Genomic DNA, 19,114 nt, shown 5'->3' on the forward strand with positions numbered 1-19,114 from the left:
TTTTTTAATCATATGAATGACTTTTATAAGTAACATAATCTGCATATATTCTAGATAACTGATCTGCATTTGCCATGTTGATTTCCGATATAGTTATTTTTACATAATAATTAAGTAATTCATCTTTGTCATGTGCTTTATTGATACTTTACGATTCCTAATTCTGTCTGATAAAAGCTAGGAACCGGATATTGATAAATCATGTAATAAAATGGTTACAGTATAACGGGGTGGGATTATATAAGTTTGCTTCCTTCCACTCCCTTCCAAGCAATATTTATTAATGTGCCTAATTATCCAAAGTTTGATTAGTTACTATATGAATGTATAACTGATGATTGTATTGCTTTTGTGTATTATTTCTATTTGATTGCTTAAAATAAACCATTTCAAATCATATCAAATTAAGACCGGATATCTGGAGTACTCTTAATTACTTTGTAGTTAATAATAATAATAAACTTTGTAAATCTTTAACCGTCTGAATCCTGGTCATCTCTTCCTCGATGCTGAACACCTTCTAGGAACCTACAAAGGCGTAGTACAGTTTCCTACAGTAGCACAAGGGTTATAGGGAAAGGTGCTAGCTAACCACACTGTTTGAAACGAGTAAATTAGACAATCAGAGTGTAGTTTGTGTGATCAGCCCACGGACTTAATACAGAAACTTACATATCACTTGCATGAAGCATTTTTGTGCGGGCTGTCAGGAGCCAAAACACACACCTTACTAATGGCTGTGGTATAGCGTAAGGACACCGTGGGTAGAACTAAGAGTGAGATGATTGTCTAAGTGAAGAGGAACTCTTCGGAGAGCCTGGTGTTGTGACTGTGACATCCCGATTGCTCCCTTGCCTCATTTGAGCTCTGATGGTGTTGATTGGGACATTAGATTCCCCGTCTTTCTCTGCCACCAGTTCGTCAAACACTGCACCCAAATTTTGTCGAATCCTCACAAAAAAGTTTGGGCAGCTGAAGGCATACAGGATGGGATTTAGTACTGGGTTTAGGAAAGCAAGTGTTGCAGCCAGAGGGAGCCACGTCTCCACCAGTTTGAGAGTTTCTTCATTATCCTGAGCTGTGAGTTCAATCATGCAGAAGATTTGATAAGGAGCCCAGCAGAGTGCAAACACTAAAACCACAGCTGCCACCATTTTTTTGAAACTCGGGGAGAGCTTGTTCTGACCATTAGCTCTGAAAGACGAGGGATACAGACTCTTCTTTCTTGACTTTGTAAAAATTGGCCCAAGCATTATACTGTTTCTTTTAGTACTTGCATTACCAAATTCCCGTTTTGATGCTTCATTGGTACTCAAGGTGTTCCGTTTGTCAGATTGGACGATAGCACTTCGCTTTCTCCACTTGTTTCTTGCGTTTAGAGTGAGAGCGATTTTAATGTGGCTTCCTGTTATGACCATCAGAGGGATCAGGAAAGCCAACAACATCTTGGAAATAGCCGTTGTTCCGTGTCTCACATCACAGTCCCTTTGCAGAGTTCCATTGGAAGGCAAATACAGGGCAAAGTTGTAATAACACAACTTCCTTCCATCCATCTTTTCAACCACCGAACGAAACACAAAGTAAGGTGCTGTGTTTATTGCCCCCCACAGCCAGCCCAGTGCGGACACCTTCCACGCTCCAGCCACAGACCGATGCTTAAGGCTCCATATTGGCTTGAACACAAGAAGTAAGCGGTCCAGGGAAATAGCTGCCAACAGAAAGGCCGATACAAACATGTTGAAAAAAAAAATGGAGGCTTGGACTTTGCAGAGAGCATCGCCAAGCTCCCAACTGTGGGAAGAGTGAAGGTAGGCAGTAAAGAGGGGAAGCATCAGGGTGGCCAGAAAGTCTGTAAGGGCCAGATTGAGCACCCAAACAGAAGTCACTGTGCGACTTGAGAGGCGGAATCCCAAAACCCAGATGATCAGAGCATTTTCCAAAATCCCCAACAAGGAGACCAGACCGTGGACACCAACTACTACCAAGTTGGCCTTGGTGTTGTTGTTGAGTCCATGGACCGTCATCTTTTGTAGCAAAGGGCAGAGGAGCGGTTCACCTTTATCCATTGTGAGTATAAAGTTTCTAAAAACACAAAAAACACAAAGATTAATCACACCTTATCTAATTATAACTAGAACAAAGTATGTGTGAATATCTTGATGCTTTGAGTGTGATCCGGTTGGCAGGATGCCCATTAGAAGGTTTTCCAATATGATTATATTCAATTGAAAATCAATTTTCATATATTCTTGGCTGGATTGAAGTATGTATTCCTTATATATGCAAAAGTTAGTGATGATTAAGTAAAATGTGAGTTTACAGTAACACTGCAAACAGTAACACAAAGGGAAAAAAAGATAGGACAATATTCTGTACAACAGTACAGGCAGTGCAGTAGGAATTGGTGTGGTCTTCCTACACCTCTTGTCGTTCCTGTATGTTAGGCCACAAATTCTCATCCACATCACAGCAAATATTCTCTCTTGCAATGCAGCGAAATATGTTTGTCACATTATGACAACTTGGTCAACCATTTTGCAGTTAATGACTTATACGATGAACTAATGACTAGGTGTTTTGAGGAGTAAGACTATTGCACAGTGAACTATATAATACATTTTGATCAACATGACATAAACAATTGATAATGTAGCAAAGAGCAGAGAATTGTACATAATCATTTGCATGGATGTACCAAAGCAATTGCAACTTGTTCAAAGAAGTGAGAAACTGCTTATATGATGTGCACAAGTGACACCATGATGTGAGGATTGAACAAATAGCTTTGGAAATTTCATTCTGATCTGAGAATTGTACTAAAGCGACTGAGAAAAACTGTGTGTGGGATAACCAAAGCTATTATTTAGTAGAAAAAAGTTTTTTGTAGAACAGAGGAGCACCTGGAAAAACTCACTTGTATATTTATGTACTTTAAACAACTACTATTTGGTTATTCTGTGACTGTCTTTCTTGTTATTATTTGCCAACAGTAAACTGTGAGTTCTGTACAGACCAAAAAAAGAAAAAGGGGGTGTAGCTATCCTCAGGAGTCATCTCTTGATTGAAGTTGTCATTAAAACTGTGTCACATAGCTGGGGTTTCAGGGATGCTAAAAAATCACGTACAGTAAATTCAAGCACTTGATAACACACGGAGGGATTTCCTTTAAACTGTAAACTTTGAAAGAAAAAATCATGACAGAAAAACACAACAAAAACTGGAGGTATCAATACAAGTCAAAACCTGTTCCTGCAATGTGGCAACATTCCAGGCCCTGAGCAACGCCAATTCTACAGAACACTAGAACCACAATACAACCTCATGCTGCTTGGAATTGCTTTGTTAGAACAAATTAACTGGTTCATAATGTTTGTGCTGAATGATTTATGGTACACCACCTGATTGTAACACCACAAAATGTAAAAGCAGAAATAACCGGAATCGCTAGAAAGAATTCATTTTCAAAGAAAATTGTGTACATTCTCAAACAATTGTATATTAATCACATAAAACCTATTTTTTCTATTTTTAAATGTTTTTTTTATATGTTTTTGTTAAAAAGACAAATATGATCCCCAGCTAGCTTTGTCATGCAGTATAAGTTATTATTTGAATTAAATGGCAGCAAAAACAAATTTAACAATTTCTAAAGTAAGAATGAACTGTAATCTTTACAATGACATGAGAAGGGAAATAATTCCCTTTGTCCTATTTGCTTAATCATCTTCCTGTCATTGAAAGGGTTTTTGTTTCCTGCATCAGTCAATACATGTCGGAAATATAAAGGAATCCAAACAAACCGGAGTGATTAATTACTCCTTTTCACTCTTAGTAATAATTCTCTTTCCCCCTCTCTTGCTGTTATTTCACTTTTCCACTATTTAATTTAAGTACTATTCCCATCATGTTTTCAAGTTTTGACCTGTGACCCCCAACCAATTGTTCCTAATTTTCTTTCAGCTGTGTGCAGCTTTCAGTCCTGCTTCAAGTGCCGAGCTCGTTGTCAATGTTTTCTCATTCCGTGCCAGGACCAGATTCCAAGACATTGATGATTCATCCCTACAATCACACATTTGGGGCAGCAGTTGGAGAAGGAAGGTAGTATTTTAAACCTAACAGTAAAGTAAAACGTTTTTTTAACGATTGTTTAGCAGTGCAGGTGGAGAGGCTATTTCTTTTTTTTTTCTTCTTGGTATTATAATAGGTTTGGTTGGCTTGGTATTTAGCTTGGAACCGAACATGTTTTATCTGACTAACTCTTGCCGTGAATTTGACCAGGGGGGAAAAAAAAACAATGATCAGTTGTATTCAAAATTGTTGCGTTACGTTAGAATGGAAAAGCATATCCCGACACAATGTGTAAATGTACTTTTTTACTGCAATGCAGAAAAGATATGGAGCTGGACATCTCAGTTGACTGGGTGTAAGACTGACCCAAAGGACACCTGGGTTCGATTCCCACTGTTGCCTTAGAAATACAGGGTTTTGTCAGAAAGCCCATATGTCATAAACACTCAACTGTTATAAAGAAACTCTACAGGTTTTTTTGGCTTACCATACACTATCAGTAACTGTCTGTTATAAAAAAATAGATAGTTTAGTATTACTTGCACAGATTTTATTGAGTGTGATAAATATTAGAAAAATGAAAGATGGCGTATATAACGTTCCAGATGACTGGAATAACTAAAGTGATCAGAGAGACTAGGTGGAAGACGAGGAGGAATGTACTTTGTGTCTCATCCAAATCAAAGAAAGCAAATAAGGAAATGTGGTGGTTGACTGAAGAAGTTCAGGAGTGTATTTTAAGGAAAGGTATGACTAACAAAAAGTGGGACACTTATTTATTAAAATTGGTTTTATTGTGTTTAGCTTTTAATTTTTCAGCGCATTGTTTAATTTTGCTTGTGTTAAAGTGCTTTATAAATAAAGTTAATGAAGAGAGGATGGCTGAGGCATAGAGAGAAGGGTACAGATGCCCATAGCCAAAGTTGAAGTGGAAACTACAGAGGGATAAAGCACAAATCACATGATGAAATTCTGCGAAAGGTTGGGGGATATCAGTTGAAGCTAGACTGAGCAAATGTGAGCAACAGTATGGTATCATGTCAAGAAACACACCCACAGAAGCCATGTTTGCTTTGAGGCAGCTTCTAAAGAAGAAGAAGAGAGAAGGTCAGACAAAGCTGCATTATTTCTTCATGGATCTGGGGAAAGTCTATGGCAGGAGACTGAGAGAGGAACTGTGGTTTGTCTGAGAAAGCCTGGATTGGCAGAGAAGTACAGTTGGAGCTGTGTAGGAGGCCGTGGGGCTGCATCAACGGTCAGCATTAAGCTTGTTCTTGTTTGCTGGGGTGATGGACACACTAAAAGAATCTTTGTGGATTATGATGTTAGCAGATGACATTGTGATCTATAGTGAAAGCAGCGAGTGACTGGAGGAACATATATGAATTATGTTTTAGGGTAGAATATAATTTAAAAATACTTTAGGCAATGGTAACCATTGAAAAATGAAACCTAATATTTTTACAATTCAAGGAAACACAGGTACAACCTAAATGCCATTGTGCTAATATGGTGAGTTTTGTCTTTTTACACTGCAAAACAAACAAGTCCAAAGAAAACAGTCTGAAACAAAATGTAAAGAATGTAAAAAAAAAAGGATGGGTAAGAAATCACAAAACCTCTTCATCACAAATTCTAGTAAAATTGTTGGTAAAATTTGCCATGGAATGGATAGACATCAGAATCGGCTATCACTGGCTAGGATGGCTTGACTGCTTCTCTTTAGGAAATTTGATGTTTTTTGGGGGGGGACAGAACTCCCATCACCCCTGACTGTTCAAGGTTCCATCTTCCAGAATACAAACATGCCAACATTCTTGGTGCCATTCCTCCACACATCTTAGATTACATTGTGTGGCGTATGTCTATAACATAAAGACGCATTTTCTGTAGTCATTGATACAGTGCTAAAACCATCATTTGTATATACGGTCCTTTTCAAAAATAACTACAGGACTGAAACGCAATTGTCAAAGCACTATAAAGATCTTTAAGTGCTTTTCAACAGAGCTATTGTGCAAGTTGTGTTGAGTCATTTTAATACATGCTTTGTACTTAGTTGATTTTATGAAAGCTTCCTTTGTAGTCATCTGTTTGTATAATCAAACTAACACCTCTTACTTTATCTATTGGGAGAGATAAAAACGCAAGAAAGTCCTATTTATGACAGCTATTTGTAGGTGGTTTACTACACGGCAAGCAGCTAACGGCTACTAATGGGTTTGTTTGATGTGGTGATAGAATATGCAACAACCACAAAGCATCTTGTAATCTACGAACGTATCTGATTGTGGCAATCACTGCCAACCTGCTCTCTGTGAAAAAAGAATCCAACTTAATACATAGTGTGAAAACAAGGAGGAAATTATGTAAAGTCTATGACAATTCTGTAAGAAAACCTGACTAGCTTAGAATTCAATTCAATTATTGGTTTAGAAGACAAATATGAGGCATTTACAACTGAAGATTTAATTAATGTCAGCAGATAAAGGACATGATGGTAATTCTCTACTGTAGGTAGATTCATATTAATAGTATGATTAACACTCACCCGATACCTGGTTTAACTTCAAAGACGGACGGGAAAAGGTTTCATGAATTCCTATCGAGCATGTCTTATGTTCCTTCCAGGTTCCGAGGAACCTCTCCCTGCAGAGCTTCCACCTTCTGCTGCACGTCAGACCTGCCTTCTGAATCACATTCTCACATACCTGTGTGCTCTCCACCCATGAGCCGGTTTTTCTCCACTCTGATGCAAATATCATCCAAAATTTTTAAAGATCATCAGACAGAAAGAAAGACAAGTTTTCAAGGGAAACTTAGATAGATGTAGATTTTCAATACCCAGTTGTTCTCTGAAAACATGAATGTGGAAGAAGCTCTTGATAAAAAATAAGGAGTAATCTGATCACATTGTTGTTTAGTTTTGTTCTTTAGATCAGTGTTTTTCAACCTTTTTTGAGCCACGGCACACTTTAATGAATGGATGAACACAGAGCTGATATCCTGGATATGGTAAATATTTTTAGATCGGTGAATGAATGGGTCATTTCCCACGGCACACTAGTGTGCCGCGGCACACTGGTTGAAAAACACTGCTTTAGATTACAATTGTACTCTACAATATGAGTGAACCTGGGTTAGGTTATTACCTCTGGTTAAAACCAAAAACCTAGCATGATGCAAATAGAAAACAAATTTTATAAAAACAAATTCAAAGCAATTACATTTTTTTCAGCTCTGAAGGTCATACATGAAATCCTTTCAATATGAATTGTTGTAACCTTGCTTTTATATCTAAAATAGCAGAGCAAAGAAAGCAGAAACCTGACATTCTGTGGAAGTGAAACTGAAAGAACTTTTGTGAGAACAGACTTTTGGAAGCTCAAATTAGCCTGGAGTCTGAGAGCAGTGTTCTTTGTTAATTAAGACTGTAAATCTGTAAGAAAGAAAGTTAAACCAGTTGCTAAACTGGTGTCAACTGCAAGATGTTCTGGGGGATTTTATTGCATCTGCCCCTGGAAGCTGATGGCCTCTTGAGGGCTTCATGAATTCAGAACTGAAAGGAAGATGTGGTTCCTTCAGTGAAGTTAGTTCAATTTTTTCTTTTTAAAATTGATTTGGCAAACACCTAAAATTAGATCTTGGCTATGTGTTGCTGGTCAGTTAATTAATTAATTGATGAATGTTTTAGTGCCCCACATCACTTCCGCTCTGAAGCCTTTTTGGAGGGACGTGGGATAATAACAGAGGGTATGGGAACCATCAAGGCCAACTTGAATTCGGGAAATTTGAAAGCTGCCAGAGAGACACTCGGAAGAATCCTTCACACTCTACAGGTGAAATGAGCAAAATGAACTACTGGACATATTAAAAGTTGTAAAAACAAAAGAATGGATCAGAGACAAAGAAAATAATTAAGACAGAGTCATTCTTAAAACCCATTAAAATGCCTTAAAAAATTAGACATCATAAAAAATAATTTAGAGTTAGCTTATTCAGTAACGGGCTGGATGATGTAGTGGTAGAGGCTGTACTGTGAGGAAGGTAGATCTAGGATGTATAATCCTAGACATCAAACCAAAGCCTTTAAAAAGAGGGGGGATTGGATCACAGAGTTACCAATTTTGAATGCAGGTCCCTGCTACTACAAATATAAAAAGTTTAACTTTTTTAACAGTCATGAAGACATTTGCAATATTTTTTTATTTGTCTAATTGCAGTTATGGAGCAAAATCCATTTGGATGAATCCACAATTTGCTTTTTGGTGTGAAAGCAGAAATATTTTTCATAAAACATCTATTTTTTGATGCATTAACAGGATTTCTAAAGTCACAGTAACTGGGTAGAACTGGGCAACACAGAGCCATACATCAATCTAATCCGCCCCTACCTTCCCTTGGAAAACCTTGCAGGTGCATGTTGACTACTCTGGCAGATTTAAAGGAAATATCTATTTTGGAGTATAAGTCATTACTAAATAAATGTTTGGCCTGATTTCATTGGTAGAGAAATGAGTAGAAAGCTGTAGTGAATTAACTTGTGTCATTTTTACACAGATGTAAACACCCCCACATGTCTTGACTGTGCCAGTGGAACATGTTCAAACTCAATCCTTCCCAACGTCCGAAAAGAAAAGAAACTCACCTCAGGCTACCTTGGACTCTATTCTTCTGCAAAGCCCGAAGGTAACATGGTTCACGGGGAAACTTATACAGTACCATGTCTCAAGTGGACATTTAAAGAATGTGGAAAGGAATCAAAGAAAACATTAAGCTGCAAGGGAAAGAACAGAAGCAGAAAATGAGAAGGAGCAACATACAATAGAAAATACCAGTAAATTCATGTCAACTCAAACATACAGGATAAGATTTATTTCGCCTGGAAAGCTGGGTAGGTCTTCGAGGTAGTGCTTTAGAATGGCTCAGATCGTACTTAAATGAGAGGAGCTTCTGTGTCCGTCTTGGACGTGCAGAATCCCGTAGAGCAACTTTCACATGTGGCGTACCTCAGGGCTCTGTTCTGGGGCCTCTTCTTTTTTCATTGTACCTGCTTCCACTTGGGTCTATTCTCCGCAAACACGGGATTTCATTCCACCTTTATGCTGACGACAGTCAGATTTACATACCGTTAAAACAGGAAGAAGCATATTCTGCTCACCAGTTATTAGAATGTCTTGATAACATTAAGACATGGATGTCATGTAACTTCTTGCACTTAAACCAGGAAAAAACAGAGGTTCTGCTAATTGGTCCAAGTGACGTCTCTAAGGCACATGTCGACTTAGGCGTTTTAAATGATCACCTGAAACAGACAGCAACAAGTCTAGGTGTGAAACTGGATAGCAATTTAACTTTTAATGCTCATATAAACTCAGTGGTGAAATCCAGTTTTTTTCACCTGAGACAACTGGCCAAGGTTAAACCTCTCCTCTCTCGCCATGACTTTGAGATTTTAATCCATGCTTTTATTTCCACACGTTTGGACTACTGTAATGCTCTCTATGTTGGGCTTTCCCAGAAATTACTTGCTCGTTTGCAGTTAGTCCAAAATGCAGCTGCCCGTCTTCTAACTGGTACACGGAAACAAGAACATATCACTCCCATTTTAGCATCTCTTCATTGGCTCCCAGTTCGCTTACGCATTGATTTTAAAATTCTCCTATTTGTTTTTAAATGTCTCCATGGACTCGCCCCAAAATATCTGTCTGACCTGATTCATGTGTACACTCCCCCCCCGCGTCCTTAGGTCAACAAATCAGACCCAGCTGGTCGTCTCGAAGACCAGGAGAAAACTGAGAGGTGACCGAGCCTTCTCAGTCTTCGGACCAAAAATCTGGAACGAATTGCCCCTGTACCTCAGACAGATAGACTCACTCAGTATTTTTAAATCTGCTCTTAAAACATATTTTTTCACTTTGGCTTTTAACTGAGTTCGAATTCGGACCTATTTTATGTGTTTTATGCTTTATATTTTCATGTGCTTTTATTAATTTTTGTATTGTTCAGCACTTTGGTGAACCTTGTTCTGTTTAAAGTGCTTTACAAATAAAGTTGAGTTGAGTTGAGTTATTTCATTCAACAGGACAATTGTCAGAGAGAAGCATGGCACCAACCCACAGTGGTCACCCTGCACCCAGAATAGATGTTGCCAATATTTTTGATCAAACCCTGCATGAATTTATTTCGTTCAAAAAAAAAACAAAAAACACACAAACGTGTTCATCTGGGCTTTTGGGCTGTGGCAGGTAAATGCAGCCATGTAGGCGAGGCCGACCAAACCAGCAAAACAATTCCACGAGGAGGTATTAGTAAAGATGAGCCTCGAACGGATTACAAAGCCCTCTTTGACGCTGCTGTGAAAGCTGCCACAGAAGCCACCAGTCAGCTACTTGATGACATCATCCTTTCTGTAGGGAATGAAGACTTTCTGAGGTATAAAAAAACCTTTTCTTCTCCTGTCTTAGTATATCAGAAATGTGTACTTTGCAAAAAAATCTGACATGTATTTTAATGTTTCCTGCAGAATGATGGGGGTGGCCCGTGGGTCTATCCTGTCGTTTGTCATTGACACACTGGGAGTGTGTCAGAAGAAATTGAAGAAGCCAGATTAGATGCCAGGTTACATCTAATATCATTTACTATTTTAACAAGGGCCATTTCTGTGCTGTGGTTTGTCCTAAAACCACACTGATAGTATTTAAAAGATGTTATTTCTATTTCAAAACTATTTAAATTGGATTCAAGCCATTTTTTTAATAATTTATTTTTTAAATCATGTATCATTGGCAACTGATTTTATGCTACTGAGCAGTGTCCTGCATTTATCGTATTGGGATTTTGTGAGGAAGGGGACAGGTCTGCTCAAGTCCATATGTACTATTTAACCTGTTTTAATCTCTTACCTTTTCAACTAATGTAGTACTTTAAAAGTTTGGAATAAAAACTGTGAAAAAGAGAGAATCAAGCTCTTAAAGGTTTTCTGGATGGCTCTCAAAAGAGCCGTTGTTTGTCCGTCCTTGGAGGACAGAAAACCCCATTCTGGAGGTGCCATGGGTCTGCTCCCTCTGCAGGAAAGTGGATCATGAAGGAGTCTCTCAGCTGGAGAGCCTCTCTGTTGGCAGCCACCTATTTTATCTCGTGCAGCAGCTCGTCTTCAGTTTCCACAGCCTCATCACTGCAGGTTCCTGTGGTGCTGAAGACTTGATGAAGCTGTGCAGAACACGAGAACTTCCCACTCTGCTGTGGATCTTCAGTCAGGCGTCAATACAGAACCCACTGTGGAGAGAGCATCCAGAAGGATTTCTTCACTAGCAGCCTGGCTGGTGAGAGGACGTAGTTAAATATGCACCTCTATTGAAAAAGGAGGCGCCCAGGGAATGACTGCATCGGGTTTCTCTGCAGTGGGAATGTCTCTTCTGCCACAAAGACACAGGGAAGGAGTTCTTTGTTGTTTTCTCTGGGGATTGGGGACTCATTGGAGATAGACGATTGAGTGATTCACTGTGAAGCGTCTAACCAAAGGGGGATAAAGCCAGTGACCCACCGTGGATCGTCCTGCCACAACATCGATCACCAACAAGCAACCAAAGCCTCAAGAGGAAGTGCAGAAAAAGTTTCTTTGCTTTGGGGGGCCTTCAGGACAACATGCTTGCTATCCACTGCCCCACTGTCCACTGTCCCACTGGCCACTGCCCCAGAGCAATTAAAAGCCACCAGACAAGAACTAACTAGTCTGGCTCCAGGGTGGGGCCCTGGAAACTCTTATTAGGGGGAGTAGGTGGATCTAGTAATGAAAAGGTTCTTGTTTGAATCGCCCTTAGTTTGGCCCGTCTCCCAGGACCAGTTTGAGGTGGAACACCACCCAGGTACCGGCTCCTGGGATCATTCGGGCACGCAAACCCCTCCACCACGATAAGGTGGCGATTCAGGAAAGGGATATTTATCAGTCACTAGCCAATCACTAACAATTACTGTGGGGAAACCGATCAAACCTCGGGCAAAGCTAAATGCAGCTGGAGCTAGAATTGCTAATGCTAATAGCGCTAGCGTAGCTAGCAGTGCTGAAACGGAGAGCGGTGGAGAGTCTCTGGAACACCAAATGGAATCATTTCTCACGTCTAAAGGGGTTTCCCTGGATTTCAACACCATCAAGACCTGCCACCTGCTCCCCAGGAGAAAGGAGACGGATAAACCAGCGATCCTCATCAGGTTTGTGAATCAAAAACACAAACTAGCTCTGATGAATCAACGTAAAAATCTCAGAGGATCTACTGCTTATCTGAACGACCATCTGACCAGAAGGAATGCTGAAATCGCCAAACATGCACGGCTTCTCAGGAAGCGTAAGCAGAATGAGAACACTTGGGTTAAAGGCTGCAGGATTTATGTCAAACCACTCGGTCCACCGGACCGGTCCAAGGTTCAGGTTGTGAACAACATGAAGGACAATGAGAAGTGTTTGATCACAGTTGTCTGAGACAACATGCAGTAAATCAAAGAGCCAAATAATTTCAAGAAATATGACGCCTAGATTCATCACTTTTTCCAAAAGTCTAACGTAACCTGATTCTCAGCAGAGAGTTTTTGACCTGCAGAAAACTTGACCTCAACTTTCTGCGCCGCTGATATCAGCTGAAAAAGGATATGGACCTGAATCTAATGTCTGCAGACATAACATCGAAGAGAACAATAAACTATTTAAACCCAGAAGAACGGCTGTTAATCAGAAGAAGAAGAAATGCCAACCTTGGGCAATCGACAGATTATGGACCCTTTTTATTTTCCCCTTACAGCGTTAATTTATTATAAAAAAAAAAGTAAAACAAATGATCAATCACTTATTGAAAATTGTTAAATTGATCGACGTTTAATGAATTTCACTTCACTTGCTCCAAAAATTGATAAATTGATTCAAAAATCTTTTCTAATGTAACATAATTTTGCACATGTTCTTAACTTTTGATACTTGATGAAATTTTGCTATGAAAATCTCTGAAACAGTGTTGTGTATTTTACTGATATAGTATTATTTTTTAATCATATGAATGACTTTTATAAGTAACATAATCTGCATATATTTCATATAACTGATCTGCATTTGCCATGTTGATTTCTGAGATAGATATTTTTACATAATAATTAAGTAATTCATCTTTTTCATGTGATTTATTGATACTTTATGATTCTTAATTCTGTCTGATGAAAGCTAGGAACCGGATATAACAATATGGTTATAGTATAACGGGGTGGGATTAAGTTCGCTTCCTTCCACTCCCTTTCAAGCAATATTTATCAATATGTCTAATTATCCTAAGTTTGATTAGTAACTGTATGAATGTATAACTGATGATTGTATTGCTTTTGTGTATTATTTCTATTTAATGGCTTGAAATAAACCATTTTAAATCAAATAAAAAAAGATTCATGGAGGACCCCCCCCCCCTCCATCCTCCCTACCCTCCTGAGCACATGACTTGACTTTTTTTGTCACCAACCCCCCCCCCCCCCCCCCCCGCCCCATCGTGGACCATCTGCACGCTACACCCATCTTCAAGGTGCGCATCCCACGAAGCACCAGCCTCAGTCAACTCTGAACTGTATATGTGTATTTGTTGTACGTCTGATCTTGTTCGGTTGCACTGGAACACATCTCGTATGTCAGTGTAAAAGCTGTACATGTGACAATAACAACTCATCTTGTATGTCACTGTAAAGGCTGTACATGTGACAATAAAAAAAAGCAATTCATATTATGGTGACTGATATTTGTATATTATGTAATTTTTTTTCATTAGTTTTTATTTTATTTTATTTTTATTATTTTATTTAGTCATTAGTAATTGCCTTTTATATAACTGATTTGTATATTTTATAATTTAATATTATTATTATTATATTTTTTACCATAACAAACTACTATTTCTACTATTATTACTATCAGTTTTAGCCACATGCAGCTCAGACAGCCAGGCGTAGATGCAGACAGCGAGGGCGGGTGGTTGTAGAGGTGAGGGTGAGGACAGATGGCGCTCTTAGTATCGAATTACATAAATGCCAAAAATTGAAAGGGCGTAAAGACAACTAAGCGGGCGTATTTAGAAACTGAGTGAGTGAACCTTACAACCGTGCTGGTAAAATTCTAACTAAGCGACCCCGTATTTTACAACTGAACGGCTGAAATCCTAACTGAGCAGTGATCTTGCTCGGTCAATTCTCTTTTGCGCCCTCACCTGGATTTACGCTCAGTGTTAAGGGGGCATTTTTGTCACTTGGGGGCGGTATTCAGGGGTGTGTTTGTCACTTAGGGGCAGGAACCTTTCTGGTTGATCTGATTGGCTGAAATTTGCATGCCAAGCAGCGGGGCGGGACTTTTGGGGCTTTAAAAGAAATCGAACGGCGGCTGTAACGTGGATTAAAAGCATTAAAACGATAACAAATGCAGTGAATTTCACATGAGAAAAACATACAGCACAGAAAAACCCGCTGCACTTTCTTACCTTAGTTTTGGGTTGTTGGTTAATGTTTTAATCCACGTTACATCCGCTTTTTTTTTCTATGATTGCCTCTAACAGGGGGGGGGTTGACACAAAGAGCCGACATCTCTAACTCTGATAGTCAAAGAGCCACACCACACACTGACCTGCCAGACAGACACACAATTAAAGCCATATTATTATTTTTTTTTATTTATTTATTTTTTTTTTTTCTAACTTGTCCTGTCCAACAGCTAGGCAAACAGATGAGAGCTGAGGGCCTCTTGTGTTGGACATATTTTATTTTAACAAGAGGGGTTATTCATCTTCAGACAAACCAAAGGTATGTCTGAATAAACCCCTTTTGTAATTGAGGCCAAACTTTATTAATTTCAATCATGTTTGAAAATCTTTGGTGTTGGACCGGACGGAAAAGGAAAGAGGGGAAGAAGAGAGAGGGACGTTAGAGAGAGGGGGGGGGTAGGAGGGTGATAATAGGAGGGGAAGGGGGGTAAGACCATGAAGCAGCATAGAGCAGGCAGGTTTACTGGTTGTTTATCGTTACGGTACGGTTCAAATGTAGTACAAAAAGGGCGGGGCCTGTTCACACACACTCAAATATTATCAACACACCTGCTAGCCGCAAAAATGTCCACATGTCAACATGCACACAAAACAGATAGTGTTCACGAACGCATACCTATGCCTTTAAACCAACTAGTGTGAAATCTTTCATTCATTCAATCATGCAAACTATTAGTGCAAAGGTGAGCTAACACCTGTGCTCAGGTGAGTGTTTATGTTCTTCTAAAATGGATGGTGGAATGTGAAAAGAAGGAGGAGGAGCGCCCAGCCACCCCCACACCCATACCCCCGCCGCAGCAGCAGCGGCAGCCGGAGCCCCCCCAACGCCACACGGGAACAGGCAGGGAACAACCGCCCCCCGGGCGACCAAGACCGCCACCCAGGCCAGGGCCAGCAGGACCGCCGCGAGGCCCCCAGAGCCAGAGAGCAGGGAGGCGCAGAGGGAAAGAGAGCGCCGCCCCAGCCCAGCCAGGAAAGCAGCCCCCCGCCGCGCCGGAAGAGCCCAACGTAGGGCCCCACCGGAGAGGGACGCCCACAGCCCCAGACGAGCACCCCACCACCACCCAGGAGTTCCGGGCATCCCCCCGCCCCGACCCCAGGTACGAGCCAGGACCCCCCAAGGGAGACCCGCTCCGCACTCCAGGCAGCCACCCACCCGGCCCACGGTTGGTCCAGGTAGGAGCAAGGCAGGGGCCCGCCGCCCCCGCCCAGGAGGGGGGAACCCCGGGGAAAAAAGGGCGGCCCACAAGGGATGTTATAAATATGGCCCGACCAGGCTCGGCCATGTTGGAAGTTTGGCGGGGCCCAGCGTCCAGGGGCAAGGACCAGGACCCACCCCCCAGGGACACGAACACCCCCGGCTCAGGTGTAATATGAACCCCCCCACCGTGCGGAGAGAGCACCGCCGGGCCCAGGGAGCCGGCACCCAAGGGACACGGCCGCCATCGCCAAGGGGCCCGCACCCCCCACCAGGGAAGGGGTAGGGGACAGATGGACCCAGGTAAAAAAGCCATATTATTTCTCATAACCCCCTCCTCTCCTTACAACAGCACTGGATTAAACGGCGCCGTTTCAGTTTTGAGTGTTTTTTTCTGTATTTAACGTTAACACACATACTGGTGAAACGTGCATGCTGGTGTGTGTTTAAAAAAGGCAGCGAGCGCAAAACTGAGTTGGTTGTGATTTATTTTTTCAGTCATCAATCAGCATTTCTATTCCATCAAAGTCTTCATCTTCTGCATCTGAAACAGCTGGGCTACATCTATCAGACACGCCGGCTTCCCTTTCCTCATCATCAGAGTCTGTCTCTTTGCTATGCGGCTCCAAAGAACAGTGACAGCAGACACTTCAGGCCAAGTTTAAGTCCTGCAGTCCAGAAGTAACTTGCCGGCGCTGCGTCCCGGTAAGGGGGGGAGGATGATCAGCTTTTCACGGTCATCTGCTGGAAGTGGAAGTAGCAGCGCTGAGCCTCGAGTCGATCTTCCAACACAGGTCTTTCCTTTTCCGCGGAAACTCAGCTGCTGCTGCGTCTTCTTGTCTTGTCGGAGTTGGTTTTCCAGCGTCCTCAATTGTGAACCATGGATTCATTATTTTAGATTCTCTGGCAGCTGAGGTTCGATAAGTTAGAAAGATCTTCACAGATTCAGACTTCCTGCTTCAATAACTCTTCTGATCAACGTTCAAATGTGTCAGCAAGTATCTCAATCCTTTTGTATTAACACAGAGAGTGAACCACAAATGCATTTCTAAAAAAAAAAGATCGTTTTTATTGCCTTTTAATCAGAATTGTTCGCTTCAAACGGTGAATGCAGACATGCAGCAGCCGGCTGCCAAGGGACCGTCAACAAAGTGCAACCTCTGTGAACTGTGAAACACCTCTGTGTAAAAATCAATAATCTTACAAAAAAATCATAAAATGATCATAAAGCATATTATTGTTACAATACATATTTTGTAGGATCGTCCATCTTCATTTTATCTTGTTTCATATACTTTTTCAAATTTTAATAGATATGAATCATGACTAAAGTTATCAGTAACTTGACACGACCTTATTGTCATACTAAAATAAAGAATGTCAATAGTTCACTTTGTTTATTTATAGGAATTTTTCATATTTACAAATGGATCAGATTTGGTCAAAAATCCTCAATAGCTCTGAAGATGCCAGAAATTTTTTTTTTTGCATAATCTTTATTTTAGTAGGAAAATATAATAAAATAAAATAAGGTCATGATTAGTCAGTACAGGAAGTTTTGTGTCAGTAACTACAGCATCTTCAAAGCCATTGAGCATTTTGACCATATCTGATCAATATTTTAATATGAAAAATTCCTAACAATAAACAACGTGAATTATGACATAATCTTTGTTGCAGTAGGACAATAAGGTCATGATTAGTCAGTACAGGAGAATTGGTGACAGAAGCGTTAGTATCTTCAGAGCTATTGTGCATTTATGTTATGATTCATATCTTTATTAAATTTTAAAAACTATAAGCAATAAAATGGAGGTTGACTTTCTAACAAAATTAAGTATAATAAATAATAATGTAGCATGACTATGCTGACGAGTCTTCATTACCAGTTCATATAAATATAGACATTTATTCAGTTTTTAAAAGTTCACTGATTTTTACTTAATGCTGTTTCACAGAGGTTGCACTTTGTTGACGCTCCCTTGGCAGCCGGCTCGCTGCTCTGTTTGCGTTCACAGCTTTAAAGATATTCTGATTAAAAGGCAATAAAAACGAACTTTTTTCTTTAAAAATGCTTTTGTAGTTCACTCTCTGTGTTAATACAAAATGAGTGAGATACTTGCTGACACATTTGAACGTTTATCAGAAGAGTTATTGAAGCAGGAAGTCCGAATCTGTGAAGATCTAAGTTAACCGAACTGCAGCTGCTCTATTCCCGTGTTCCTCCGCGTAGCTGATAGCTGCAGTTTAAACTATGCCTCATAATCGTGTCTCTTTGCATTTCCAGGGTTTCCAAATGAAGTTGTTCAGCATTATTCACATATCTGCTCCTTTGTACAATGGGGGGGGGGGGGGGGGGGGGGGGGGTGTCTTCTTTCACGGCCTTATGGTTGTGAAAGTACTGAATATAGAAAATATGATAAAAGGCAGAGAGCCGCACGCAGCTCAAGAGCCGCCTGTTAACCCCCCCCCCCCCCCCGCACTGAAAAAATGAAGTTCCCGCCCCTCTGCCTCGCCGATAGGCCATGCAAATTTCAGCCAATCAGATCAACCAGAAAGGTTCCTGCCCCAAAAGTGACAAAAACGCCCCCTTAACACTGAGCGTAAATCCACATGAGCGCGCAAAAAGGAATTGACCGCGCAAGATCACTTCTCAGTTAGAATTGCGCCTGCGCGGTTTTAAGGTTCACTCACTCAGTTCCTAAATACGCCTGCTTAGTTGTCTTTACGCCCTTTCAGTTTATGGCAGAAACGTAATTCCATATCTTAGCCTCTAATTTACTTTTTAAAAAGTCTTTTTTGGAATGTAGGGAAAGCCGGAGCACCCGGAGAGAACCCACTAATGCACAAAGGAACACAAAACAATTTTTGCACATAGTGATTACCTTATTACCCTTGTGCTATCCAAAGCACTTAAACATTGAGAGTATGTTTGTCTATAAATCTCTTTTCATATTTTGTTTAAGAACTTTATCTCTATATATTTTTTAGATATTTCATGTATCACTATATTTTTCTGTAAAGCAATTGCTGTACGTAGATATATTTTTGAGTCTTTCTTTCTATTTGTCTGTCAAAGACAATATATCCTAACATGTTTGTATATTTGTGTATAAATATATATTTTTTATTGTTATATTTATACTTTTTAAAACAAAGATCAACTTCAGACTTGTTTCTGTCCTTCCAAATAAAAAATAAATATCTAAAATAAATTAATGACAGCTTACATTAATCTTGGTAAAAACACAAAAAAAAATTAATATTAAATAATTTCAAATAAAGTCAT

The 19,114-nt window shown here is 40.1% G+C and overlaps 1 protein-coding gene and 1 long non-coding RNA gene across 2 annotated transcripts; one reads left to right on the plus strand and one right to left on the minus strand.

Moving 5' to 3' along the window:
- Positions 1 to 390: 390 nt before the first annotated feature.
- On the minus strand, positions 391 to 2,316 carry LOC110013710 (prostaglandin D2 receptor 2-like). Its single transcript, XM_020700198.1, has one exon. The coding sequence runs from the start codon at positions 2,064 to 2,066 to the stop codon at positions 771 to 773; it is 1,296 nt and encodes a 431-aa protein (XP_020555857.1). The 5' UTR covers positions 2,067 to 2,316; the 3' UTR covers positions 391 to 770.
- Positions 2,317 to 7,772: 5,456 nt separating this feature from the next.
- Positions 7,773 to 8,715, plus strand: LOC110013709. Its single transcript, XR_002288856.2, has 3 exons — positions 7,773 to 7,907; positions 8,391 to 8,484; positions 8,629 to 8,715. It is a non-coding gene; the product is annotated as an uncharacterized LOC110013709 (long non-coding RNA).
- Positions 8,716 to 19,114: the final 10,399 nt, after the last annotated feature.

This window comes from Oryzias latipes, chromosome 2 (assembly GCF_002234675.1).
Source record: "Oryzias latipes chromosome 2, ASM223467v1".
NCBI classification, from domain to species: domain Eukaryota; kingdom Metazoa; phylum Chordata; class Actinopteri; order Beloniformes; family Adrianichthyidae; genus Oryzias; species Oryzias latipes.